General features: G+C 37.2%; 1 protein-coding gene across 4 annotated transcripts in view; it reads right to left on the minus strand.

Moving 5' to 3' along the window:
• Positions 1 to 8,587: 8,587 nt before the first annotated feature.
• Fbxw7 (F-box and WD repeat domain containing 7) overlaps positions 8,588 to 27,388 on the minus strand; it is a 186,060-nt gene continuing 167,259 nt past the window's right edge. For all 4 annotated transcript variants that reach the window (XM_008854259.3, XM_008854257.3, XM_017803524.1 and 1 more), the window contains 8 exons: positions 21,088 to 21,222; positions 18,456 to 18,579; positions 16,621 to 16,757; positions 14,994 to 15,107; positions 13,584 to 13,765; positions 11,499 to 11,724; positions 9,746 to 9,956; positions 8,588 to 8,919 (listed from right to left, as the gene is read on the minus strand). In XM_008854259.3, coding sequence (XP_008852481.1) covers positions 8,651 to 8,919; positions 9,746 to 9,956; positions 11,499 to 11,724; positions 13,584 to 13,765; positions 14,994 to 15,107; positions 16,621 to 16,757; positions 18,456 to 18,579; positions 21,088 to 21,222 — 1,398 coding nt within the window. In that variant the 3' untranslated portion in view covers positions 8,588 to 8,650. The remainder of the gene's footprint in view (positions 8,920 to 9,745; positions 9,957 to 11,498; positions 11,725 to 13,583; positions 13,766 to 14,993; positions 15,108 to 16,620; positions 16,758 to 18,455; positions 18,580 to 21,087; positions 21,223 to 27,388) is intronic.

Consider the following 27,388-nt stretch of genomic DNA (forward strand, 5'->3'; position numbering starts at 1 on the left):
GGTCTGATAGAATGCATGGAATTATTTCAATCTTTTTGTATTTGTTGAGGTTTGTTTTGTGCCCCAGTCAATTTCGGAGAAGGTTCCATGGGGTGCTGAGTAGAAAGTATGTCCTTTGGTGCTTGGGTGGAATACTCGGTAGATATGTTAGGTCCTTTTGATATATAGTATTAATTCTGATGTCTGTTAACTCCCTGTCCTGTTGACCTATCTAATGGAGACAGTGGGGTATTGAAATCCCCTACTATTAATGAGTTGGGATTAATCTGGGTCTTAAAGTCCTGTAGTATTGTTTTTATGAAGTTGGGTGCTCCAGAGTTTGGTGAAATATGTTTGTGATCTTCTTGGTTTATTGTTCCTTTGATCAGAATGAAGTGGCCCTCTTTATCTCTTCTCATTAAAGTGTATTCAGTCAGACGTTAGAATTGAAACGCCTGCTTTTTTCTTAGTACAATTCGCTTGGTGTATTTTTTTCCACCCTTTCACCTTAAGATAGTGCCTGCCCTTGAAAGTGAGACGAGTTTCTTGTAGAAAACAAAAAGATGGGTTTTGTTTCTTAATCCATTCACATGTGTCTTTTGACTGGGGAGTTCAGTCTGTTAATATTTAAAGTTATCAATGAAAAATGAGTATTGAATCCTGTCATTTTTATTTCTGTTTACATTTCTGATATAGCTGTACTTTTCCACAGTTATACCTTCATTGGATTTCTTTCCGCAATGCTTTGGGTATAGTCATTCTTTTCTTCAGCTCTTCATATTGCTTCCAGAACTCTCTGAAGGGATGGTTTTGTAGACATGAATTCCTTCAGACTATTTATGTCATGGAAGAGGGTCATGCAGCCCAGGGAAGCAGAGGAAGGTGAGGGCGGGACCAGGCCCAGAGGGCTCCTGGGGACCGCTAGAAGGAACTGGGTTGGTCTGGATGCAAAGAATCAGGAAGCAATGGTGGTTTCCTCAGTGTCTGGGGCACCAAGACAAGGAATGGGACAGGACCCAGGCTAGGAAGAGAGATGGCAGGGGAGATGGGAGGGTGAATGAGGCTGGGGGAGTCAAGGCATGGAGGGAGCGATTGTCTCACCTGGAGAGTGGCTAGCGGGTTGTGCAAGCCCAGGGAAGCAGAGCATGACTTTGTTTTAATAACACTATTTTCCCCTTTGCCTATATATTCACTGTCCTGGAGATCTTTTAAAATAAATTATTTGGTAACTCACTCTTTTGTTTCTGCAGCTGGAAAAAGGAAGGCAATTCACACAAGCATACAATTCCCCAACTGAAATCCAGACTCTTGATGGCCTCTATGGCATTCAAGTTGGCAGCCTGAGAATGAGGACTCTATTTTCCAGGATGACTTCTATTTCATGCTCTCATGTTTGCAAGGTAGTTTTTTATTTTTATTTTATGTGTATGGTGTATTGCCTGCATGTATGTAAGTGCACCTGTGTTGTACAGTGCCCTTGGAGGTCAGAGGAGGGCGTTGGATCCCCTGGAACTGGGGTTACAGACAGTTGTTAGCTGTCATGTGGACAGCTAACAGTTCATTGGGAACTGAACCCAGGTCCTCCTTAAGAGCAGTCAGTGCTCTTAACTGCTGAGCCATCTCTCCAGCCCTACAGGGTAGTTTTTTTAAAAAAATTTTTATTTTATATGCATGCATGTATTGCATGTATGTAAGTGCATCTGTTTCACGAAGTGCTCTGGGAGGACAAAAGAGGGCGTTGGATGCCCTGGAACTGGAGTTATGGATGGTTGTTAGCTGCCATGTGGGTGCTGGGATTCGAACCCAGGTCTTTTCCAAGAACAGCCAGTGCTCTTAATTGCTGAGTCATCTCTTTAGTCCCTGCAAGGTAGTTTTTAATCTAGGTAGGTAGGTAGATAGATAAGATTAGATTAGATTAGATTAGATTAGATAGATAGATAGATAGATAGATAGATAGATAGATAGATAGATAGATAGAAAGAAAAGTTGAGAACTTGGGCTTGGTGGCACAAACCTTTAGTTCCAGAGTTGGGGAGCTAGAGGTAGGCAGATCTGTGTGAGTTCAAGGTCAGCCTGGTCTACATAGCAAATTGCAGGCCGGCCAAGGTTACATAATGAGACCCTGTCTAAAACATAAAAATAAATAAGTAAACAAACAAACAAACAAACAAATAAATAAATAAATGCCCTGGCACTCCAATGTCTGTTTTCCCAGGATGTTTTCTTAACCTATAAAATGGGATTACCTGTAATAAGTGTTTTATTAACCAGTTTAAATGAGTTATTTGTAAATACTTAAGAGCCATGCTAAGCACTAATATCCAATGGCTGCTAGCTACTATAGCTATAATAACTACAGCCTTTTGATGAATACTGTATCAGGTACTATTCTAAGTGACCTACATTGTCTCATGTTGCCTTCATATTACAGATGAAGAGACTAAAGCTTGAAGAGCAAGGGGTTGCTGGGAGTTGTAGTACTCCAGTGGGCAGGGGTTGCTGGGAGTTGTGGGCAGATGCCATGCTGCAGTGGGATATATTTCTAACATGCAAATCTGATAAGTGCTTAGAGATTTCAAAAGGAAGGCATCTGCATCCTCAAGCCTTCAGTAATTTGTTCTCTTTCTCATTCTAAATGTTCACTTTGGAACTAATTTTGTCATTTTTCTTTGTATGAAGCTTCAGGTCCCCAAAACCCAGATTCAGTCTTTACCAGAGATGCACACCTTGTACTCTTTACCTGTTTATGATCATGGGTCCTTGTTGGGAGTATTTAAGCCACTTACCTCACTCTGCAGGTGCAGAGCATCCTCAGACGGGCAGGCTCACTTTTCCTGATTACTGTTTAGTAAAGTGTAAGGAGGGTTTGATGAAGTTTTGTCGGCTGCAGCAATATGAGTTGAAAAGTCTTGCAAATAACCTCCTTATAGTGACAAATCTTTTGATGTTTCTTTTATAAACTATGAACCTCCTGGCAAAGAGGGTAAATTGGTAATCTATTTTTGTGGCCTATTATATTTGAATCTTTGATTTGCAGGAATGACTTCAAAGTCATTTTTCTTTGCAGAGCACAAAATTCTGAAGCAAAACAAAATGCAAAGACACGCAGCCTCAATGGGTTTTGCCACAGGACATTCAGAAGGATAGAAATATCAAAATGTCCACTTGTTCCTTGTCCTTAAGAATCCTAGGGAGAATCAGATCATCTGAGATAGAAACTCTGCTATTTTTATACTCAACTGCAAATTGGGAAGCTGCCAGGCTCTCTTCTCAGCCATGAGTCTTCCTAGGAACAGGATCTGGAATTTATTTAGACTTTCCACTTCGGGGAAAGGTGCATGTGTTCATGGTTTGCGGTTGCAGCTCCTGGTGTTTTGCCTTTTCTTGAAGAACCTTTGAAATTACTTTTGATATTTTTTGCTTCATCTACCTAAAAAGAGAAGGTGGCAGAAGTTGACAAGAACTTCACTCATTTGGGTCTCACTGGTATTAAATGATAGTGAAACATGCTGGTTGGCCACAATGCCAGATCAGGATGTTTGTTTGCAATTCAAAGCAATGACTGGGCACTCTGGAAGGGAGCTGGGTACAGCCACTTTGCAGCTCACAGTATCTTCTGGGTAGTAGAAAGTGACAAAATGGAAAATGATGCACCACCTTTTCAAATTACCATCGTTCCTTAATGCAGGACTCCAGAAACACTGTATGAACAACTATAACCACCTCTGATACAGTCATCATTGATCTACTGGAGGACACTGGTAATTCTGGCCACCAATCCCTTTCCTTTTTTTTTTTTTTTTTTTTTTTTTGAGGCAGGTCTCATGTTGCCTTGGCTAGCCTCAAACTCATCATGTATACGAGGCTGGCCCTGATCTCTTCATCTTCCTAGGCCCAGTTGTTTTTTCCTTCTTCTTCTTGATGGATGAAGAAGGGAAGGACATAGGGAATGATGTGAAGACAACCTAGAAAAAACTTGTTCCCATTCAACCTTGCACATAGTCTTCAAGTTGCAGGGAGTGAACACCAAAACATCCTGCCTCTTAAGTGGTTATTCAAATACATTCATCCACTGGCAACATGCAGCCATTTCATCATTAGTAGAATCACAACAAGGCTCTGCAACAGGTTTTCCTTCCCAAAATTGCCCTAAGGGATAGCAGCTTAGATCCTTTACTGGTGGGTGAACCTGAGGGAATACTGGTTGCAATCTGGATCCTTACTGGGGGTGAGGCTTGACTAATAGAAGGTAAAGGAATAAAGCTGTTTGAGAGAGGTGTCAATTGATGAAAGACTATTTTCCACTTTTCAGGGGAAATGAATCAGAAAAAAGATGCAATGGGCATATTTTTCTGCTAGGCAAATGAAAGAGCTGCAGGTTTCTGGTTTCCATACCAAACACAAGTCATAGGGGCAAGGTGGTGGCAGGCTCTCTGTGGTGCCTGCTCTCCACCTTGAACCTTTGTTTCATGAGTGTGGTGATTGCCTTAGGGAAAGTAATACAGAAAAACAGGGCATGGCTGGGCCTGGGAAGCTGCCTGCCTGCATCTCCCTGTCCATGTGAGGAAGAGACAGGCACTGAAGTTTGCTCTGCTGCTGCTTGATTGTAGCTCCTAATCAACTCAAGTAAACAGAAACTATAATAAACTAGCTATAAAGGGATAAATGGTCTAAAATAGCTGATACAAATAATTAAATGCCAATTACTTTTTTGAAATTAAACAAACAGGTAAGTTGGAATATTCACTTAACCATTTGGTAGACACTAGCTATTGCAAATTAATGAAATAGCTGTGGTAACTGAATCTCAGTAAGGGTCTTCAAAGTGCCAAAATTATAAACAATTCCAGTAAGAAATAATGAGCTAGTCTACTCACTTTGCTGTATTCCATGGCACCTGCTCTGGTCTCTGATGTGTCACTTCTGTGTTCTAATCCTAGCATTAATTTCAGACAATGTTTGATATTTGGGAACTTGTAACATCTTAAACATGGGACTTGCCTATATTGTTGTCATTACATAAGGTGGTAAATTCCTTCATGAAGTCAAAAACAAGGGTATCCTCAGTGATTTTAACTACAAAAATTCCTTTAAAGACTAATATTTTCTCTTTCACACCCACAAAAAAAAATTCACTATAATTTTTTTAGCCAGGGACAAACTTGAATGTCTGATTCTTCTGCCTCAACCTTCTGAGTTCACAGGCATGTGGCACTATACTTGGTTTATGTGGCACTAGATCTAGGGCTTCATGAATGCTAGACAAGCATTCCAACTGAGCTACTGTACATCCCCCAAAGATTATTTATGCATTCCTAAAATATTTAACAAAACTGAGTATATACAAAATCACTGTTAGGTTCTCAACACTCTATATTACAAATTTCTGTATGATTCAATGAAAATCTGACTGCACTTAAAACAATGTCCTGCATTCAGCACCATATATATATATATATATATATACACACACACACACATATATATGTGCATTACATATACACATAAGCCATTTTCTTTATATACCCCCCAAAAAGTCACAGACACAACTGTTCTCAATGAAGAAAATTATAGTGACTTGGGTCTCTTTTCTTAAAATTTGTATGGGTGTGCGGGGCATGCAGATGCTATGGCACATGAGGGAAGGCCAGTTGACAACTCTTGGAGTCATTTGTCTCCATTCACAATGGGTTCTTAGGTTCTTAGAGCTCAGGTTATCAGGCTTGTGGGACAAGCATTTTTACCCACTAAGCCATCTTGATGGCCTATTGAAAATTTAATCATAGCTTCCTTTCACCGAGCACAATTAGTGAGTTACTGTGCTCTGTAACATTTCATCCCACCTTCACGTGACCTCTTAGAAGGTGGGTATCCTCTATGTCTTAGCAGATGAGAACACACAAGGGCAAACAGTCAAAGAAAGACTCAGCAACTGAACAGTATTAGAACTGGAATTTGAATTCAGGCCTAGTTATCTGCAAAATCCATGAACTCTTTCTAGTTTCTTTAATGTTCTAAAGGTGAATATTTTCTCTAATTATACTGTAGTTAGTTAAACCTCATGTGATATTTTGAAAAAGATCAGTTTCAAGAACTATTAGCCAGAATTACTTTTTGATGACAACTGAGTGTCGTTGGTTTAAACAGCTGGCCTGACTCTAGTCTTCTTTAGGGCAGGGGCTGCTTCCTCCTGCACTCACATCCTAGCTGATGTCTTGTGTCTTGCTTTTAGTAGCATAGTTCCCTAGTGTTTTCCTTTACTGTCACTTTCCTTACTGTTCTCCTGCTTGTAAATTTGCTGGGGCCCAATAAACCAAAACTCAAAGCACTAAAATAATAAGGCAGTGGGCTCTCCTAGCTCAATGTCTCCTTTAAATGGAGATTTTTGGCCCCTACTCCCATGATCTGACCAGCCTTGGGGCAGTGGGACTCTGTGGGTAATTAGCACAGACACTGTGGCTATGAGAAGTTCATTCTCTACAGAGATTCCATGTTTATTTTTGAGTTCTCCCCCACTGCCTGGATGGTCGAGGTTAGAGATATCCTCCTTCAGGTCCTATATCTATAATAGCAAAAGAAGAGTCCAAGTGCTACAAATGGCAGCAGGAATCCAGTTTTTGGAAGCATGGGTTTGAATCTTGACATTCCACTGGAACTTGGCCAACACCTAAGCAGCTGAGCTCTAGACTTATCCTTAAGGCACAGGGGTAGTACCTACTTCTCAGGGCTGGAGGAAGCTTGAGAGAATGTACACAACTGCTTGGTGAGCACTGGATATGGGGTTATCTTTAAGGGAAAATTTTTATTTATAGGGCTTCTAGTTTTAATTATCACAAGTTTTACTATGGAGAGAGCCAGAATTCATGTCTATATGCCCCAATGCAAAACACAGAAATAAGCACAATGGAGTGTCCTCCCTTACAGTTTGGCAGGATATTTGCAGTACATCATCCTTATTTGAGCTTGGAAGTATTGGTATGTACGTCACAATATAGGGAATGCTAAGAACCCCAAACCCAACTGTTATAAATATTAGAGACAAATACCGTATAACTATAATACAACAGTAGTACCTCAGTGGAAAAAAGAGGCGTACTAACATGAAAAAACACATTTTATTGCACTTAAGTTATAAGAAAATAAAATTTCTAAGTGAATCAAACCATAGACACAATCCCTTTAAAGGTTGTTTCCTCCATCATGTCAGGTTGTTATATAACTAAAATTAACCAACTTGAATCTGATTGTTTTAAATCAGACTATAAATAAAACAAACAAAAAATAAACAGGAGGAGGAAAAAAGACTGCCTAGGATACAGTGTTAAACCACTTTCACAGTTCAGCTTGAGTTGTGGCTCCTGGAGAATGAGGCGGACCATCCATTTCCCACTCATAGCGCTGCTTTGCGAGCGACGCCTTCACTACAGTCTGAATCGTTCCTTTCATGTCAGTTACTCAGAGCAAGAAAACTGTAACAGCTGTTTTCCCAAATACTGTAAAATGCTAAGAGCAAATTTGGAATTCAGTCTGGGACTAAAACGTCACAGCAGAAAAAAAAAAATAAAAAAAAATAATTTGCTTTTTCTTTCTTTCATTTAGCAGCATAAATAAGTTTGGCCACTGGGAGTACAGTACAGGGCTGGGACAACAATCCCATATTGAAGACCTACTTCTAGCACCAGCATCAAGAATTAAATCCATCTCAGGACTCACAGAACCCAGGACAACTTGCCACCTTTGAGCAACGTATGCACTGAAGAGTGTATATGGAAGCAACAGTAAATAGATTAACAGAGGCTAATACTGTGATTGATTGACATTGGCAATGGTTGGCAAATTTTTTTAAAAAAGGAAAGGAAAAAAAAGGCTTTTCATGATAACTATACAAAAACAATTCACAGTAATTTTTTTTTTAGCTTTCCACTTCAGAAAAATGACTTTTTGTTGCAGATGCTCTCTGATTAGAAAGTCAACCAGCATTTGTTTGGATATTATCACAGCTCCTTTCTAGGTGACGGTAACATTTCAGCATTAACACTGCCCAATGACCACCGGAGAAGAAAATAAAGGAATAATTGCACCTGGTTGGATTTAGAAAGTCTCGTTTTGCAAAGCTGCCCTCAGTTAAAAATGAAGCCTTCCTGGTGATGAGACAGCAGACGCCTCCTGTCAGTTACGGTTCCTCAGCTCTTCCTCTTTCCTTCTTAGTAGGTCTTTCCCATCTGTTGCCCCAAGCCAACATCCTGCACCACTGAGTACAAGGGATTTTTTTTCATTTTCTTTTCTTTTTTCTCTTTTTTTCTTCTTTTTTTTTTTTTTTTTTTTTTTTTTTTTTTTTTTTTTTTCTTTTTTTTTTTTTTTTTTTCTTTTTTTTTTTTTTTTTTTCTTTTTTTTTTTTTTTTTTTCTTTTTTTTTTTTTTTTTTTCTTTTTTTTTTTTTTTTTTTCTTTTTTTTTTTTTTTTTTTCTTTTTTTTTTTTTTTTTTTCTTTTTTTTTTTTTTTTTTTCTTTTTTTTTTTTTTTTTTTCTTTTTTTTTTTTTTTTTTTCTTTTTTTTTTTTTTTTTTTCTTTTTTTTTTTTTTTTTTTCTTTTTTCTTTTCTTCTTTTTGCGCAAGGGGAAGGGCAGGGAGTATATCGTCTACACAGCTGGACAAAATTCATCTCATCTGCACTTCACTTCATGTCCACATCAAAGTCCAGCACCAGCAGCTTGGTTTCTTCAGTCCCATTCCTACTCCCAACTGCACACACCAGCTTTGTGTTTGAGGCTCTGATCCGCCACACAACTCCCCCACTCCCCCCACTCTCCAATGTGACTAGGTTTCGAATAAATTCACCCGTTTTCAAGTCCCAGAGTTTTACAGTTCCATCATCTGAGCTGGTAATTACAAAGTTCTTGTTGAACTGTAAACAGGTCACAGCACTCTGATGCTTGTTGGGACCTAGGCAAAAACAAACGATTGAATTACTGATTAGAAATGATGTCAAGGGGCCTGGTGCATATGACTTGTAGTCTTCTACATCACAACATACAAGAAATGTTTACATTTTTAAAGCTTCAAATTTAGAAACCTTGCTGTATTTTAGGACCAGCATGGAGGTGAGAAAATCCGGTAGCTATTTGTACTGAAACATTAACTTTCAAGAGTTCTGTCTTCTAGGAAGCTTAGTTAGCAACCAGACACACATTTTGTTTTTGGTTCTATGTGCAGGAATTTTGCCAGATGATGACACAAACAGTGCAGTTTCATGCATTCTACCAATGGAAAATGAAGATGAAAGATCTATGATCCTACCACTCTCAACTGACCAGTCAAAGGAGAAAGCTGAGCATGGCACTATGCCTCCTCTAATACTAATGATTTGCACATGTATGTTTCTCTCGGTGGGCACTATTATTCTATTCCAAATCCCAGGTTAAGCAGGTGGCTTAAGTGGAGGCCAAAGTAATTTTCTATCAAACATGCTTCAACTCAAAATAAAAGGATCTCTCTCTCTCAAAAAGTGTTGCTCTGTGAAACAGCTAAGATCTTTCTTCTCATTGTTAAGATTGAATAGAGTCAACTGAGTATGGAGGAAATTGATTAAGAACTTTCGTATTAAAGACACAATTTAAAACGATTTCTCAAAGTGGCCTAGCTCTATAAGGCAGACTCAGCAACTCATTTAAAGTAAGCACATGCATGAAGTTAACTCTGTCCTTGCAGACTTCTTGGGAGTAGCACTGACATCCTTAATGAACATGACTAAAGAAGGGCCAATACTTACCTTGCAACGTTTGTAAACACTGTCCTGTTTTGATATCCCATATTTTAACTGTAGAATCTGCATTCCCAGAGACAAGAATATTGTCTTTGAGTTCCATTCCACTCGTTAATGACTGGTGCCCCGTTAACGTGTGAATGCAATTCCCTGTCTCCACATCCCAGACTCGGATTGATGTATCAAGAGATCCACTCACCACATGGATGCCATCAAACTACAACAAACATAGCTTATTAGAATGGAAACATGAATTTGCTTCCTATCAGCTTACTCATAATGGGAAATCAGTATGGGCAATAAGTAAGGCCGGGACAAAGCGGGTACTGGGACAAACATGCACGAAGGGAACTTGCAGATCGTCAAGCAAGTCTGCAGCATGTTTCCCAATACGTCTTTCAGAAACTTGCCCAAAGTTCAAATAGTAGTCACAAAGAACTTCAAAAAGGAAACAAAACACCTGTAATAAACAACATTCTATATTAAGATCATCTGGTCTCAGTTGGTAGCTATATTTCATGAACTACTCAGTGAGCGCTGAGTCTGACTTCCCCATAGGAAGAGCTTGAGATAAAAGGTGTGCAATAAGCACCCAAGGCATGAAGAGGGTAGATAACTTTTATGATGTTCAAAAGTAAATTCCATTAAAAATTCTATGTAAAAATAAAAGTAGTTTATAAGAAATTAATGCTAATTAGGAAATAAGATAATTCTTTCTGGAAATAGCAGAGGAGGCATTCTAGGAAGAGAAAGCTATGCAGTTCTCTTCTACCACTTCCCAGGACATAAACGTCAATAAATACCAATTCCCAGAAGATATATATTTACATTAAGTATGGCTGCCCATTTTGAGAACATTCACTAAGGTTCTAAGCATATCACAAGACATAAAAACAGCTCCAGCCAATTCTCTCTCCTTTGGAGCCACAGTCTTTTCTAATGTAGTACCATTTTAAAATTACATATCAATATTTTATTACATGGATAGTATCATCAATTAAGAATCAGATGTCCTAAGAACAGCAATGTCAGCACTGGGATTATATTCAAATTTGCTGATCACTAATAGGCAGTAACTGGTAAGCAAACTATGTAAGAGGAAACTCTTAAAAATTGAAAATGCCGCATTTCCAGAAATAAAACAGACCCATTTTCTAAATTTGCTATGTCTAGTTAATGATGATCTTGAAATATCACAATTTATTCATAAACATCAAGTTCAAATAAAAATGAAAACATCAGATTAGTCAAATTTCTTTTTATGACTGACTACCAGTCAGTAGCCTTAGGCTAGTATGTAGTTTTCTTCAAAAAGGCCCCACAGCCACTTTAAATGGGGATGGAATCACAATTACATGGTCCATCACCTTTCAGCTATCAAGGCTAAGGGGCAGCTTTTGGCCAAATTAATCCTCTGTTAAGGAGTTTATTAAAATCCAGGTTCTTCTCCTATGAGACTATCTACCTATTAATTAATGTAGCAAAACTTACAGCCCCAAAGTATCAGGTTCCAAGACAAATATTTGCATTTTAGAGAGGAAAATGGAGCACAGAAATCAAACCCATTAAAATCATTTAAGTAACTCTGAAATCTATGCTTTCTTCATGCTAATTTTAGATTATACATAAACAGCAGATTAACTGGATTCATCTTTTGGGGCTGTGTTTTATCGGCAACTTGACAGTGATTATCTGAATAGAACCATCTTATGAGTCATCGGCAGAGGGTCTAAGGGACGGGAGAGATGCAGTCTCTTACCTGTAATGAATAGACTCTATTAGTATGTCCCTGCAACGTGTGTAGACAGGTCTCAGTCTCTGGATCCCACACCTTCACCATAAAATCATACGCTCCACTAACAACCCTCCTGCCATCATACTGAACACAGCGGACTGCTGCTACATGACCCATCAAGACATGTAAACACTGGCCTGTCTCAATATCCCAAACCCTAAGAGTGGCATCTCGAGAACCGCTAACAACTCTGCAGGGAGGGAAACAGAAAACAGGTATTAGAAAATTTAAGGGCATGAACAAGCACAACAGACGAAGACAGTGTTCTTTTTCTTAAACAGGAACACCTTAAAAAAAAAAAAAAAGTTGCCTGGAATGGGAACCTAGGAAACCTAGAATTTTATCTGGCTGGTTCTGGGTCCAGCACCCCAAAGTTTCATAGAACAGAGTTTGAAAACAATTGCATTGCATTTAAAAATCAAACTCTCAAAAATATATACAATACAATCCTGATTTTAGAAATAAAAGTAATGTGGCATATGTATAAGACAATTCGAGGTGGTATTATTTTGAGTAACTTAAATTTTCTTATGTTGTCATTTCATTAAATTTGTTATGAACCCCTATTACTTTTGTGATTAAGTAAAATTTTCAATAATTTTTTTTCAAAACAGAATTTTGATACAGAATTTGTGATTTAGAAAGTTACAGGTGTTGCTTTACACTTACACAGCCACGTGCTCCAACAAAGGTTGCTTGTGTGCTTACAGCACTTATATAAGTATTTAATAGGCTATGAAATATTGATATACAGATTTTAAAATATACATCTGTAGAAGCAACAGAAATTCCTTAAGAGATTGGCTCAGTGTCACCCAAGTTACACTTCTGAACACCAGAGTGATACAAGCCATGCAATCATCTCTGGATTACTATCAGGTATCCTTATGTCATTCCAAAGAGATATAAATGCCAGTTTCCATATTTAAAAGAGTGCAACACTAAAGTTCTGGGAAAATGAATATAACCAAAATGGAAATGCAATGTCTCTTAATACTCATCCCTCAAATTTTAATCATATAACACACTAGTCAAAGTAGATTCAAATTATGAGGGAAAAGGACTTCCTTGTCTATATTCCAATTTTGGGGTAAAGTCTACTTACTGCAATGGTAAAGATAGTACTATTGATAGAATTACAGGTAAAGATTGCTGTGGACTCACTGTAAGGACTCTTTGATACATTCTTTTTTATAGATAGGGTCTCTAAGCTGGCTGTGAACTCGAAGACCCTCTTGCCTCTACCTCTGAGTGCTAGGATTAGAGGCATGTGTCACCACAACAGGCCAAAGCCATATTTTTTTCACAAATGAAGTAAGAAAACACATATATTTAACAGGTATACAAAGAGGACATGTCAATAGAAGGAGAAGATTTTAGCAGGAGGGCACCTGTAGGTAGAGATAAAAGCACCAGCAAGCAAGGGCACTGGGAAGAAGTGGCAAGCCAGGCTTGGCTGAGACCACTTTGAAAACAGGACTGAGATTTCTCCCATAATTTGTAGGCAACAGCAGGTTCCTCAAGGCGCAAGGACAGGAGATACCCTAATTATAGGCGAGCTCCCTGTCATCTGTGTAAAAGACATAAAGACCATACCTGAAAGCTGTGACAACAGTTCAGATGAAAGATAATAAGAAAATAAATTAAAACCCTAGGCCTCAGTGTGTCCAGATCTAAGGATGTGATGGGGAAGGGTACAACAGCTGGGTAAGATTCAGGGGCTTGAAGCCCGAGTGACTGAATTTGTTGCACTTACACAAATATGAGTATCAAGAGAGAAAAATGTTTTCTGTTTGAAGATGATGAACCATCAAAAAATAAAAAGGACGAGAGAGAAGGGTTTCAAGGAGGAAGTCCACAACACTATCAAATGAGGAAGGAACTCTAGAGACAATCTCCCAACTTTAAGCCAATACACCATGATTTTCCTAGTTTAGGAACATTAGCAATCAAGTAACTGAAGTCTAATTTAAGAGCTAACTATTACTGAGTCTCAAATTCATAAGTAAAAGAAGAAAACATCCCAGGCATGATGGTATTTTCCTTTACCTTTTTTCATGGAGATGCATACAGCGTACAGTGGAAGTATGCCCATATAATGTGTGTATACATTCTCCAGTCTCAGCATTCCACACTTTGAGGGTGCGGTCAGTAGATCCACTAATGATGATATTGTCTCTCATCTGTGATGACCACACTCCACCTGTGTGTCCCACTAATGTTCTCAGACACTGGAAAAATATTTCAGATGATTAATTTTAGGCAGAAACAAAAGCATGTCAAACAATATTATTAGTAGTTCATTAAAATATGGGATGTTTTATTTAATTTGAATAGACCATCAGAAAAACTTTGTACATCAATACCACATGACCCTATCACTATTTATTACTTTGTTTATTCAGTAGTATTATATTCTTAGACATACATACACAACTAAGGAACAAATATGTAAAGCAAACATGATATGAAACATGATTGGAATCACATGATATAAAAGCGTATGACATAAAAGAAAGCAAACAAACTCAGACAAAAGCAGAGTGTGATAGTTCCAGCCTGACCTCTCTAATTAAATAATACTTTTGAAACTCTGCCGGCTTGTCTTCCACAGGAAGAGATTCAAGGCAAGAATGACAGCAGAGTTAGGTGTGGCCACATACCACACATTTCATCTGAATCTGCCTGAAGGCAGTAGTTAGGAGCTGGCCAAGTTACTTCTAGACATGTAAAAACAGACATTCAAACTCTGAAATAAATCCAAAACTAATATTACATCCTGGAAATGTATAGCTGCTTTTTAAATTTTTTAACATCTGACTTGGAGCATTTATAAGAGTCTTGTCTAAGAAACAACATAGCAAAAGATGCTTTTTCCTCATACTTTCTTCTGTTATTTTTCAGATGGTCAATTATTTAATTCATGAAAATACTCTTTTGGACAGGTAAATGTCCACTAGAGAATCATTAAGGACCAGCATGTGAAGTTAAGCCACTGCCTTCTTAATTTCCCTATCATAAGAATTTGAGATAACTCTAGATTTACAGGATTTACTTACCTTTTAAATTGTAGATAGGTTATCAACAAAACAGTTTATAATGAAAATTAAATATCCCTGAGTCATATTTTTGAAAGATATTAAGAGGCAATGAAGTATAACTCAGATGGGAAACGTAAATAAGCCAAGAAAAAGATAAAGATGAGAAATCTTAAAATATCTAAGTCACCAAGATGGACAAACTAAATGAAACAAAAACAAAAACAAAAAAATTAATGACATTACATTTTAGGAAACACCACTGCCACCAAGGTGAGATTCACATATAGAAAGAAGAGCTAAGTTTCTAAAGAAGTCATCAAAATACATGAGGCTCAAAACAATCTTGTTTTCCTTTTACTGGTCTATTATGTTCACACAAAATGGTGATTTGTTGAAGTTGGGAAACAAATAAACTTACTTTGCCTGTGACTGCTGACCAAACTTTTAAAGTGTTGTCATCAGAACCACTAACTATTCGGTTACCACAAAACTGTAAGCATGTGATCACATGATCATCGTGTCCTTTCAGCACCTGTGAAAAAGATGGCCACATCAGAAGTATGCTATTTACCTTACATTCTTTAAAATACCAGTGAAGGGCTGGGGAGATGAAATAGCTCAGCACATAAGCATACTATGTCTACAAACAGAACCTGAAGGCAAATCCTGGAACATATAAAAAGTTGGCTATGGCCACTCATGCGCCTGTAACCACAACACTCTGGGGTGTGGGAACAGAAGGGTTGCTGGGGCTTACTGGTCACCAGCCTAGTTCCAGGTGCAGTACCTCTGGTCTCTGTGAGTGAGCATGAGCACACACACCTGTACATACATGTGCACAACATACACAAAAATACCAGTGAAAATAAAAATGAGCCATATATCAGAACAGTAATCTGAGTTCTGCTTTTAGAATTAAAATTTATATAAAATACAAAGCAGCATCTTTTCCTGGCTGATGGATTATGCATTAAACATTAAATAATAGAATATGGAAATAATTAAACATGAAATATCACTAAAATTTTACTAAAATTTCATAAAGATGGTTCACACACATATGTATTTTACAATCATTGATTTTATCTGCTTAAACCAAAAGACAGGCTATATTTTGGTAATTTTGACATTAAAAAAAAGAAAAGAAAACCAGGTCTTACAGCACAGGCTTACAATTCTAATTACTTGAGAGAAGAGGCAGGAAGATCACAAGTTCAAGGCCTGTCTCAGGGACAAAGTGAGTTCCAGACCAACAAAAGACTGGGTCCTAGGTTCAACTTTCAGTACTATTAAAAAAACCAAAGAACAGGAAACAAAAAACAAAGTACCTACTAAATGGAAAAAGACAAATAACAATGACCAGTTTTTTCAATTTAACATAATACTATGACAACGTCTCTCCAAATTAGCTAATTTTTCATTATAAAAGTATATCTACAAATTGAGTATTTCCATCATTTATATCTGAAATGTTCTGACAAAAAAAATGAGACTTTTCCTTCAATTTATAAAAAATAAAAATACAAAAACAGAAAATCCACAAAACCCAAAACAGCTATTTCTCAAACTCTGTTGGGCTATATGACCTGAGGAGACTGTAAATTCTTAGTGAGAATATATTCAACAAAATTAAGTACAAGAGGACCCTGAATTTTCATTTACATAGGACACCAAGACATTCAGTTCATCCCAATTTTTTTGTTTTGAGGGGGTGGGCTCTTTTTAAGACAGGGTCTCATACTGGCTATGTTGCCCAGGCTGGCCTTGATTTCGGGCAATCCTCCTGCCTCAGCTTCTTGGGTAGAGGGATTATAGGCATGAGCTACCCTACCTGGCTCGTCATCTTTGATTCCAATGAAATTGTCAGATTAGAGAAACAAGTAATAAAGGGGCATCGTTAGACTTTCAGTTAATTTTAAATACAGCCAGCTTTCTTTCCACAGAAGGTAGGCATCAAGTTATACTGCATGCCAAGAAGTGAAAAGAAAGATTAGGCACTATCACTGATTAAAGGCTTCTGTTACAGAGTACCAGAGTTCTGTTACCTTAGGAGATTTAAGTTCTCCTCGCCTCCAGTTTGTATCAATCCTGTGCTGTCTGATGTATGCACTTTTCCACGGGCTGTGTATGAAACCTGGTTTCATTACTTTTCTTCTTTTGATGTGCAATGGTTCATCAATTCCTAAAGTGTCAAAGAGTTCAAGAGAATAATTCCTTTCACCACAAATAAAAAACCCACAAACTTTATAATGAACCTCATTTTCTTCTGTGCTTAGAATCAGTGAAATGCAAGCTACGGCCTCATATCTAAGACGGTTACTGGGGTATGCAGCACTGAAGGCCTGCATCCAGTGTCGCAGTTTTGTATTCACTACCTCTTTTCTTTCTCACAATGATTCTAGGAGGCGCTGGTGTAGAAGTGCAGAGGTGGGAGTGCTTATATGCTGCTTGTGAGAATGTAAAATGGTACTGCTGTTGTGGAAATGAGCATAGTGATTCCTTAAGAACAGTGAAGTAACATGAGCTAGCACTTTCACTTCTGCATCTGTACCCAAAGGAATTAAAAGCAGAGCTGTGAACAGGTACACTCACAGTAATATTCAGTTAGCTAAAGGTGGATGTAATCCGAGTATCCATCAATAGATGAATAAGCAGCATGCAGAATGTACACACAATGGAATCCTAGCCTTTAAAAAGAGAATGTGGATACATGCTGTGACATGCATGAACCTTGAAGTCACTCTGCTAAGTGAAATAAGGTAATTGCAAAAGAACAAATATTTTACAATTTTAGCTATCTCAGATTCCTAGAATAGTCAAATTTACAGAGATGAAAAGTAGCTGACATGGACCACAGAAAGAAGAATAAGGAGACTATCACTGGACTGTACACTTAAAAATGGTTAAAATGATAAGACAATTTTGTTATTGCTGTTACTGAGACAGTCTCACTTGTAGCCCTTGCCTGCCCAGAACTTACCATGTAAACCAAGGTGGCTTTCAACTTGGGGCAATTCTCCTGCATCACCCCACCAGGTTGTTAACACAGTTTTTTTTTTTTTTTTTTTTTAAGTCTTTTTGAGACAGGATCTCCCTGTAGCCCCAGCTGTCCTGGAACTCACTATGGAGACCAGGCTGGCCTTGAACTCACAGAGATCCACCTGCCTCTGCCTCCCGAGTGTTGGGATTAAAGGTGTGCACCACCACGAAGGACATTTAAAAATTATTTTGAGAGTTAAGGCAAGGCAGGATTGGTTACCCTAGTTTAAATAGACAGTCTTCAGGAACCTGCACTAAACATCAACACTCTCCGTCTGATTACACAGTTACAAGGGGGAGGATCATCTACAGAATATGTCTCTTCATGATTATTTTTCTCAAAAATTCTGCTTCTTGGAAACAATTTTTTTTTCAAAACAATTACTAGATGCCTATGAGAAAAAGAAAAGTCTTATCTTTGATTAAAATGGGTGATACCTATTTCTTTTGTAAAGAAAGGGGATTAAAAGCAAACCGTGTTTCAAGAAGATAGGATCTATGACAGAGAAAAAATGGTGGGACAATACAATATCCCAAGCATTTATGAATGTTTAGTTCACGGGATGTGTCTACTAAGTATTTAATGGGAAAAATGAATAAATTATTCAATTATTTGAAAATTTTACTGATGATTCGGGTTTTTTAAAATCAGCTTATCCTGAGTCTTTCATTGTTGAAATCAAGTAGGTGAATGGAGGTGAAGACATTCTTTGACAGACCAAGGTTTCTTTTCTCATTTATCCAGCACTTTATTCTACCTGCACAGAAGCTATTTTGTCTACCTGTTCTCAGAATCACTTTGCCTTTTATATTATATTCTCTATGAGATTGTGAACCTTACCCTCTTCTTTACATTTCTCTCTCCAGAGAAGGTTGTCTTCAGCCAAAATTCTCCAGTAGCGACAAGTCTGAGCCGCTTGTAGCAGGTCTTTGGGTTCCAGGAATGAAAGTACATAGAGTGCCAGCTATGGAAAAAGGAAGAAGGACAGTATACCCAGACTGGAGAAATCAGAGACATAAGAGGTTAATTATTCCCCACGGGATGAACTATCATCTAGGACTGCTGTATTTCAGTGGACTGAAGTGATCAAGGAAAAAAAAATTTAAGAGCAAAGAAAATGTTGGTTAATCTCATATTAAGAATTTAAGGTTTGATTCTTGATCACCTATGAACTTTTATTGGCATTTACTTACAAAATAAGGACAAGGCTACTTATGACAGTTCCTCATGTGGGACTAGTAAGACTTTTGTCCATGTCTTTGAGATAAATATCTAAATGTCGGCAAAGAGAGACAGGAGATATGTTCAAAAGTAGAAAAATACAAGTGTATTTCTTGTTAATAAGGTAATACTGCTTCAAATAATATTAGTATGTAATCTCAGGTAACACCAGTTTCTTGAGGACTCAGATCTATACCATATTCTTCCACATGATAAAACAAGGCATATTAAGAACCTTCCCCCCATTAGTTGAAAACAGAAGCACAGACAATACACTGATCCAGATGCTCTCCTTTCTAGTTTCACTGTTTTCCTTAGGCAGTCTTTAAAAGAACACTGAAGCCATGAGAAACTTTTTAGGCTTAACCTTTTATTAAGAATTGGCGTTTCCTTCTTAGAGTCTAAAATATTTTCAAATTCTGGTGCTAGGTGGATGGCTCAGTCAGTAAAGTGTTTAATGTGCAAGCATGAAGAGTTTGGATCCCAGAATTCATGTAAAAGCCAGGCAAGGCAGTGGCATCTGTAATCCCATGCTTGGGGGAATAGAGAGGTGGATCACTGAAGCTCATTGGCCAGCCAATCTAGCCAAATGGGTGAGCTCTGGGTTCAGTGAGATACCCTGTCTTAAAAAATAATATGGGAGTGAATGAAGAAGACACCTGATGTCAACCTATGCCCCCCACAGGTACACACACACATATAAATACATACATACACCACCAATATACATAACAGCTCCACCCCAAAGATTTTTAAATTCTACTGATTTTAGGTCACATTTTTGTGTATTAAGAAACTACTATAAGAATTAGAATAAATCAGGGGCTGGAGAGCTCACTAACTGCTCTTACAGAGGACCTCTTACAGAGGTTCAAATCCTAGCACCCATATGGTGGCTCACAACTGTTTTTAACTCTAGTTCCTGGGGGGTCCAATGCCATCTTCTGACCTTCACAGGCATTGTATGACATGGGTGCAGTTACAACCATGGAGGCAATTCACTCATACATAGAAAATAATGAAATATATTTTAAAAAAATATAATAAATCAAAACATAACACAAAAATTCATCATTCTCAGAGTTACAGTATAAACTAAGTTATGAGAGAATCTGTAAAATTAAGATTACCCTCTAATGGAGGCTATCAAGGGATATAAAATCTATCAAAGTGAATACATTCAGTCAAGCAAACTTAAGAATGTGTTTCCTATTATTTAATGTCCTTCTAAAAGCAAAGAGAGCTTATGTCACTTTTGTAAGTTGTCTATTCACAGGGGTTCCTGTTTTAGAAAGAACTCTCAAGAATAAACTTTTTTTTCTGAGACAATGTTTAAAAAAATATTTTATTTACTAATCATTTTTGGTCTTTTTGAGACAGGGTCTCCCTGTAGCCCCAACTAACCTGGAATTCACTATGTAGGCCAGGCTGGCCTTGAACTCTGAGATCTACCTCCTTCTGCCTCCCAAGTGTCCCATGTTCTGTGATTAAAGGCATGAGCCACCACACCTGGCTTTTATTTATTATTCTATGTGTATGAGTGTATTGCCTGCATGTAGGTAGGTGCACTCATGTTGTGCAATGCCCAAGGAAGTCTGAAGAGGGCATCAGATCCTCAACCTCTGAGCCACCTCTCTAGTCCAGTGACAATGTTACATTATTTCTGCTGACAAAAATTAAACTATGAAGCCGATAATGTCAATAAAAATAGCCTATTTAAACTATACCTTATTTATACAGCCAAAATGATCATATATCATAATCCACAATAAAAAATGTCAGTTTACATAAAAATGGGCATAAATAATCCAAAAGTGTTGTAAGAATGAAATTTTTATGTGAATTCATTCTTTCTCTGAGATGGAGGACGATTACTAGAAAAGGAAACACAGGAGAAATTCTATGTATTGCAAAAAATAATTACATAAGGTGAGTACCAGAGAGGTACAATTCAGTATAATCAATACTGGTCTTGAAGGGATTTAAGATAAACAAATGAAAAACCAAGAAAAAATAGTATTGCTTTTTTAACAAATTCAGAATTTTGGAAAAAATCCACTGCAAATAAAAACATACCTACAACAACTTTAGGTAACCTGGGCGGCGGGGGGGGGGATGATCCTTGAATAAAACCCAAGTTTTCTTACACATATGACATATATACCATACTTAGCAGGACAGTGTGTAAAGGTGGTAGCTGTTAGGTCACACATTTGGACTCCCATGCAGCATCTTAGCTGTCAGTCCTTACCTCTTTGGGAAGCAAGGAAATGAAGTCTCGCTGGAACTGGGGTTCTATTACTTGCATCATATGCTTCACTTGGGTGGGCTCGCAGCTGTCAATGAGCTCATCTAAAGCAAGCAATTTCTCTGGTCCACTCCAGCTCTACCAAAGGGGAATTACACATTTTTATTAGTTTAAAGTTTTTCCAAATTATAAACTTATACAGAAAACCCACATGTCTGAATAGGGTACAATTACATCAAAGGTAGCTTTGGATGGTAGCATTTCCTCTAGAAGAAATGATGGCGATTTTTAGTTCCATCAAGTTTATTATCTTTCCTTAAAAGCCAACACTGACAGAAAAATATTTTTCTATTCTTTTATTGTATGTTCATCTAGCATCAAGACACCAACCTAGATGCCAAAATTTTATTCCAGAAATATCAATTTGGGTTACCGAGTAAATAGGGAATTTTGACAGATCATTTTTCTTTTTCTATATTCTTTCTAATGGGCAACCATAGAATTTTATGGCTTTAATAAGGCTTTCATCTAAGAGTTAGGAGATTTGTAACATCATTTAGAAAAAAATTAATAACTAGATATCTTGCATATGTGACAAGTGCCTTCCACAAACAAAAAGTGCTTTGATTTGTTTTAGGAAAATAATTATAATGATAAACAGCAACCAATAAAAAAGTAATTTAGTATTGTAAAATCAGAATATAAACAAAACCAAAAAAAGAGTAAGAATTAAAAGTGCTACACTATAGAAAAACAAAAACATAATTATACTTAAAAAATATGAGTTCCTGCTGGGCGTGGTGGCACATGCCTTTAATCCCAGCAATTGGGAGGCAGAAGTAGGTGATCTTTGTGAGGAGTTCGAGGCCAGCCTGGTCTACAAAGTGAGTTCCAAGCCAGCTGGGGCTACAGGGAGACCCTGTCTCAAAGACACACACACACACACACACACACACACACACACACACACACACACCACAACTATGTCATTACTTGAATAGTGCACCAATCCCAACTGCCCCCCCAATAAACCATCTTTACTCCATAGGCCTTTGAACTCAAAGTATTTCAAAAGAAGCCCACCTTGAGTGGAAACTGGACATTGGCCGCATGCCTGCCTCCTACCTGTTGTTGGAAAGAAACTAACAGTCTGCAAATAAAATCCACTTGAAGCAGAATGGAAATGGAAAATGAGGCCCTGAGGCTACTTAGCTCACTTCTATCCAGAGTTCAGATGTCCTGAGGCCACAAGGCAAGCTGACCAGGTGGGCAGGAGATTGACTTCCCTGCAGGCAGATAATTGGGGATTAAAAATTTTTTTGTTCCCCAGTGACCATAACTATACAGAAAAGCCATGACTTTCAAAAGGAAAAAAAATTAAAAGGCCACATGAATAATTTAAAATGTCAAGATTTTACAATAATTACATAAAACATTTAAGTAACGTCATAATTATTATGTGAAAAAATAACTAGGCGGACCTATGTAAATCTATCCTGATTTAAGTACTCTGGGGAATATTATGGCCATTTTGGAAGAGAATGAAGAACAGGTAAGATTTGGAGCGAGAATCATCTGGTGTTTGACAGTCCCATTCCCTATTCAAATAAGGACACTTGGATTCTGTAACTTGTAAGAAATGTAATAAAATGCATATTTATTAATGTATATGTTTATATGTAGCAATAATCAAAAAAGAGAACAAGAAATTGTAAGGAGGCCATGGAGAAATGAAGGGAGACTGGGGGGGGGGTGGAAATGATGCAGATGCAATACTTATGTATAAAGTTCTCAAGGATATATAAAAGATACACACTTAAAGCTACTATTAAGAATATTAGGAAGCTGCATTCAGAATAATTCTAAGCACATTTTTTAAATAAAATACCTCTTTAGGCTATAAAGACCTTATCTTTTCTATCATAAACTACAGATTATAGTAATACTATGGAAGACTTCAATCAGCATTTAACTATTTCCACGATATATTCCATTTTGTCCAAATATAGGGAAGGTTGCAATAACTCATGTGCCTTCCTTTTATGTGTACATGCACATTTGTAGAACATTCGGTATTCATCTTGTATCCTTTATCGTCAGACTGAGGATTTACCCATAGAAATTTGAAATACTCATAATATATGTGTGCCCCACACGTAGATTAAAAGCTTTTGATTACTCTGGTTTCTCCCACAGAACTTCAGGTACTGGCTCAGATTTTTACCTATTTTACAATGTGATCCATCTTCATTCACCCCTGACCATATAATTTAAATTTACATATTTATTGGTTTCAGTCCTCACAGGATTTGGGGTGGGTTTTTATGATGCATTGTTCCTTTCCACCTGTCCTGTATAATTTGGGACTAGGGGATATGACAACCCTAAAGCCATGGCCATTCTGGGTGATAGACAACTATGCTGACTCAACAAAACTGCAGCTTTAATCAAGCATTTGAAAACAGAAAAATTTTAGTATAGACTCCCCACCCCATCCCCATCCCCCAGGACTGGGGATTGAACCTAGGGACTCCTGCATGCTAGGCAAGTGTTCTAGCACTCAGTTATATCTCCATCTTAAAAATCTTCCTGTCTCAGTCCCCCAAGTACTTGTTTTAACAACTATCTGACTTAGTAAGCATCAAATTAAATTAAAATTCTATTTTAATTTAAATTACACATACATGTTTAGCACATATTTGTGGTATTTTACTGAAAACAGCATCACAACCAAAAATTCCACAGTAAACAATACTGTCTCATTGATCAACATACATTTGACAGTCCAAGTATTTATCACATCTCTGAGGTGAATCCAAAAAATATCTGAACCTTTTTAGTCAACCGTCTCTCTAGTCTGGATTGCTTTACTGAACTCTAGATTTATATATAAAAATTGCTTCAACATCTATTCTTTTATTTAACATCTAATATTATCAAAACATATTCATAACCTTTCCATTTCCACAGTCATCCTCATTTCAGTTCTCCTATCTGCCACCCCCCTTCCTTCTCAGGTAACTCTAACAGGAACAATTCTATAGCCTCCCAATTAAAAAAACCCAAAACCCTCCCCCCAAACCCTTCAACAAACAAAAGACAACAAGAAAACAACAAACTCAGACCTAGTCATTAGTACAGCAGCCTCAGCTGCCAGCATGGATCATCTAGATGATTTAGATGATTTCTGCAAGCCCCTGACTGGTTTCTCCCTAGTAACCCCATCTACTTGGCTGTTTTGTTTGGAATCAGAGTTTTGCTCTGTATAGTCCAGGCTGGTCTTGATTCATGGCAATGCCTCCCTCCCCAACCTTCTCCCGCCTTCAGAGTCCTGGGATTACAAGAGGCTTGAGCCACCAAACCCAGCCCACCCATTTCTATTTAAACAGCTCCCAAACTACTGTGGGCAGTTCTCATTGTTAGTTCAACACAATCACAAGACTCAACTCAGAGAATATGATTCAGATACTAAAGAATCAATCTATATTTTAATGTAAGTTTTTGAAATATTGAAGACATAGTATTTTTCCCTAGCCTTCTCTAAGCACATGACTTTTCAATTTAGCCATATAAGGTTTAATAAGCTTTCTTAATCATGCTGTAACAAATATAATTCTGGAGTAATAATAAACTCATCCTCTTTTGTCATTATCTGTAGGTTTTATTTAATCTTTTGAAAGTAAGATTTTAACTAAATTAGAAAATATGTGTAATTTCAGAAAGCATGAAACTTAATAAATCCTTCAATATAGATATTACTCCATTTTAAATACCAAAGCCAAAGTATTTTGTACTTTATTGCTTTTTAATATTTTGAGTATAACCAATCTTTTCAAAGCACATAGCTTTAATGCAAATATGCTCTGATTAAAGTAGCGTAAAGCCAACGCCTGTACAATGCTAAAGCTTTTTCCCATAATTCATAAACATCATGGAGTTCACAAATGTGAGTCTCCTCCAGTAGTCAGTCACCACACAAGCTTGTGGCCTCCATTTTCTCAAGTCTTAGAAGGGCCTGTTAACAGCGTAGCTTCATATGTTTATGAATTATGGGAAGAAGCTTTAGCATTGTACAGGTGTTGGCTTTATGCTCCTTTAATCAGAGCACATGGTTTCTTTCTTCCTTTTGACAACTTCTCAGTGTCATATTTTTTAATACAGTATAAAAATAAAAGGAAGAGAGGTTATAACACCAACACCATCATCCAGTAGTTAAAAGGCAAAGTCAAAATGTGAACTGAGAGCTTGATCATATGTGCTTATCTCGTGGTGCCCCTGAATACACATTTCAGCATAAGAGAAGGCTCATGCCATTGGTGTCTTTACCTAGTCTAAATGAGAAACCTAATGCTAACATGCAAATTACAGAAAAAACACACAAACAAATGGACCAACCTTGTCCCTCTGGCTGCAGAAAAAAAGGTAGAATCAATAGCTACTGAAAAGCAGAGTTAAAAACTGTAAAAAATTGTCCATTTTCTGTTTTTTAATTTGCACTTCTATTTTTCAATAGCAATCTGTTTCAATTTCCTTTTATCCAAAATGGTGTATCATTTGTTCTCATTCAATTTACAAACTGAGTATAGAGTACTTTGTCAGAATAGATGGAGTTGGACCAAATGCTGTATCACTGCCTTAGGAGCAATAGGAGGACGGTAAGGGGATAATATCTCCCATTTTGCTTGTTACGCAATAGGAAAGTCAACATTAAATGCCCCTACAGCACACTTGTAGAAATTCTGCCAGTTTAATGAGCCCTTGTTGGTCAACTCCCACCACCCCCACTTTACTATGAAGCTGTAGCTATTTGTAAGGCATTGGGGTGCATCATAAGCTTTGAGGCAAATTATTCAATTCTAGTTAGTTTGGCTGGTACTATCCTTAGAACACAAGGCAGTGTGCAATGACAATAAGGCCTGGGGTACGAGATGTAGCACTCAGAAGATGAAGGTAAATGTACCTTGTCAACCTGACCTTTAGTTGCTATAGATTGCCAGTTACAGAGTATTTGTCTGAAAAGAAATCAAGTTCTATACTGCAGGGATAACTGCACATTATTTCTGTTAACTAAGAACGCATTTTCCTCACTGCCACTACTAACATGAAAAACAACCACAAGTTTTCAACAAAAGGACCAAAAGCTGGTTTAGTGAGTCACAATGATTCTAAGAAACAGCGTTTTGTTTTTATTTTTATAGTTAACATGTCTGAAACTGAGATATTTCTGAAAATCCGTGCTGTGTTGCCTTGGACTTTTACGAACTACAGTAAATAACACTTGGAAATTTTTTTAAAGAAAATATGTAAGCTGAACAAACAAGCATTGTATAAAGGACCCTTACTTAAAATAAAGCATAAATGTTCCTACTACAGACCACTATTAGCAAAAGTTCTCTTAGTCAACACCAGAAATGGCTTGCAAACAATACTTTGGTGTACTACAGTACTGTAGAACAAAAAGAGCCCTGCCACAAAAAACTATAAAGTAAAATTTTACTTGGAATCATTTTCTGATAATAAGCTTTTTCAAATAAGATTAACATTTTGAAGGCTCTCTAGAATGATGATAAGCTACTGTTTGATTTTCAATATCTGATATTTCTGTACAAAAACGAGAAGGCATCAGTTCTGAACTCTTGGGTGCTATGTTGTTGATGCTTACACTCCAACATGACAATGCAGTGGCATGCCCATTTCCCTGGTTTAGTAATAAAAATTTTAAATATTCCTTTAAGAATATATAAATAGATATTTGAATGTTATTTTTGGCTCGTACTAATTTTTAAAAGATTGGACAAAAAAAAATGAGAATTCCAGGGCATAAGAAAAAAGAAAGTTAATAAAAAAACTGAATGTCATGAACTTGAGCTAAAAGAATGGGGGGGGGGTAGGATAATCCTTGGAGGAAAGGTAAATTTAATCAACAAATGACTATGAACATTAAAAAATTTCTTGTGTTGCAGTGGTTCAATATTTTTCAATATTATTTCAGTAATAATAAAATATAATTTTCATTTCTCTAACCCTGAGATTCTTAAACTTAGCACTATGACATTAGGAGTAGAATAAGTCTTTGTTTCTGGAGGTTGTCCTTCATACTACCTCAACTTACCAGGTATCAGCAGTATCCCACACCCACCTATTCATTTTGGGGAAAAAGCCAAACCCTGTAGAGAACCAAGAATCTAATCTTTCAGTTATAACTGTACCACTCACCTAGAAAACATTTTGCTAGTGTTTTGTAAATAACCAGAAGAGTACAAAACAATTTTTAAAAATCCATTTAAAAGCACACTGCTCATGT

This window comes from Nannospalax galili, unplaced genomic scaffold (genome assembly GCF_000622305.1).
Source record: "Nannospalax galili isolate Female #2095 unplaced genomic scaffold, S.galili_v1.0 scaffold305, whole genome shotgun sequence".
NCBI classification, from domain to species: domain Eukaryota; kingdom Metazoa; phylum Chordata; class Mammalia; order Rodentia; family Spalacidae; genus Nannospalax; species Nannospalax galili.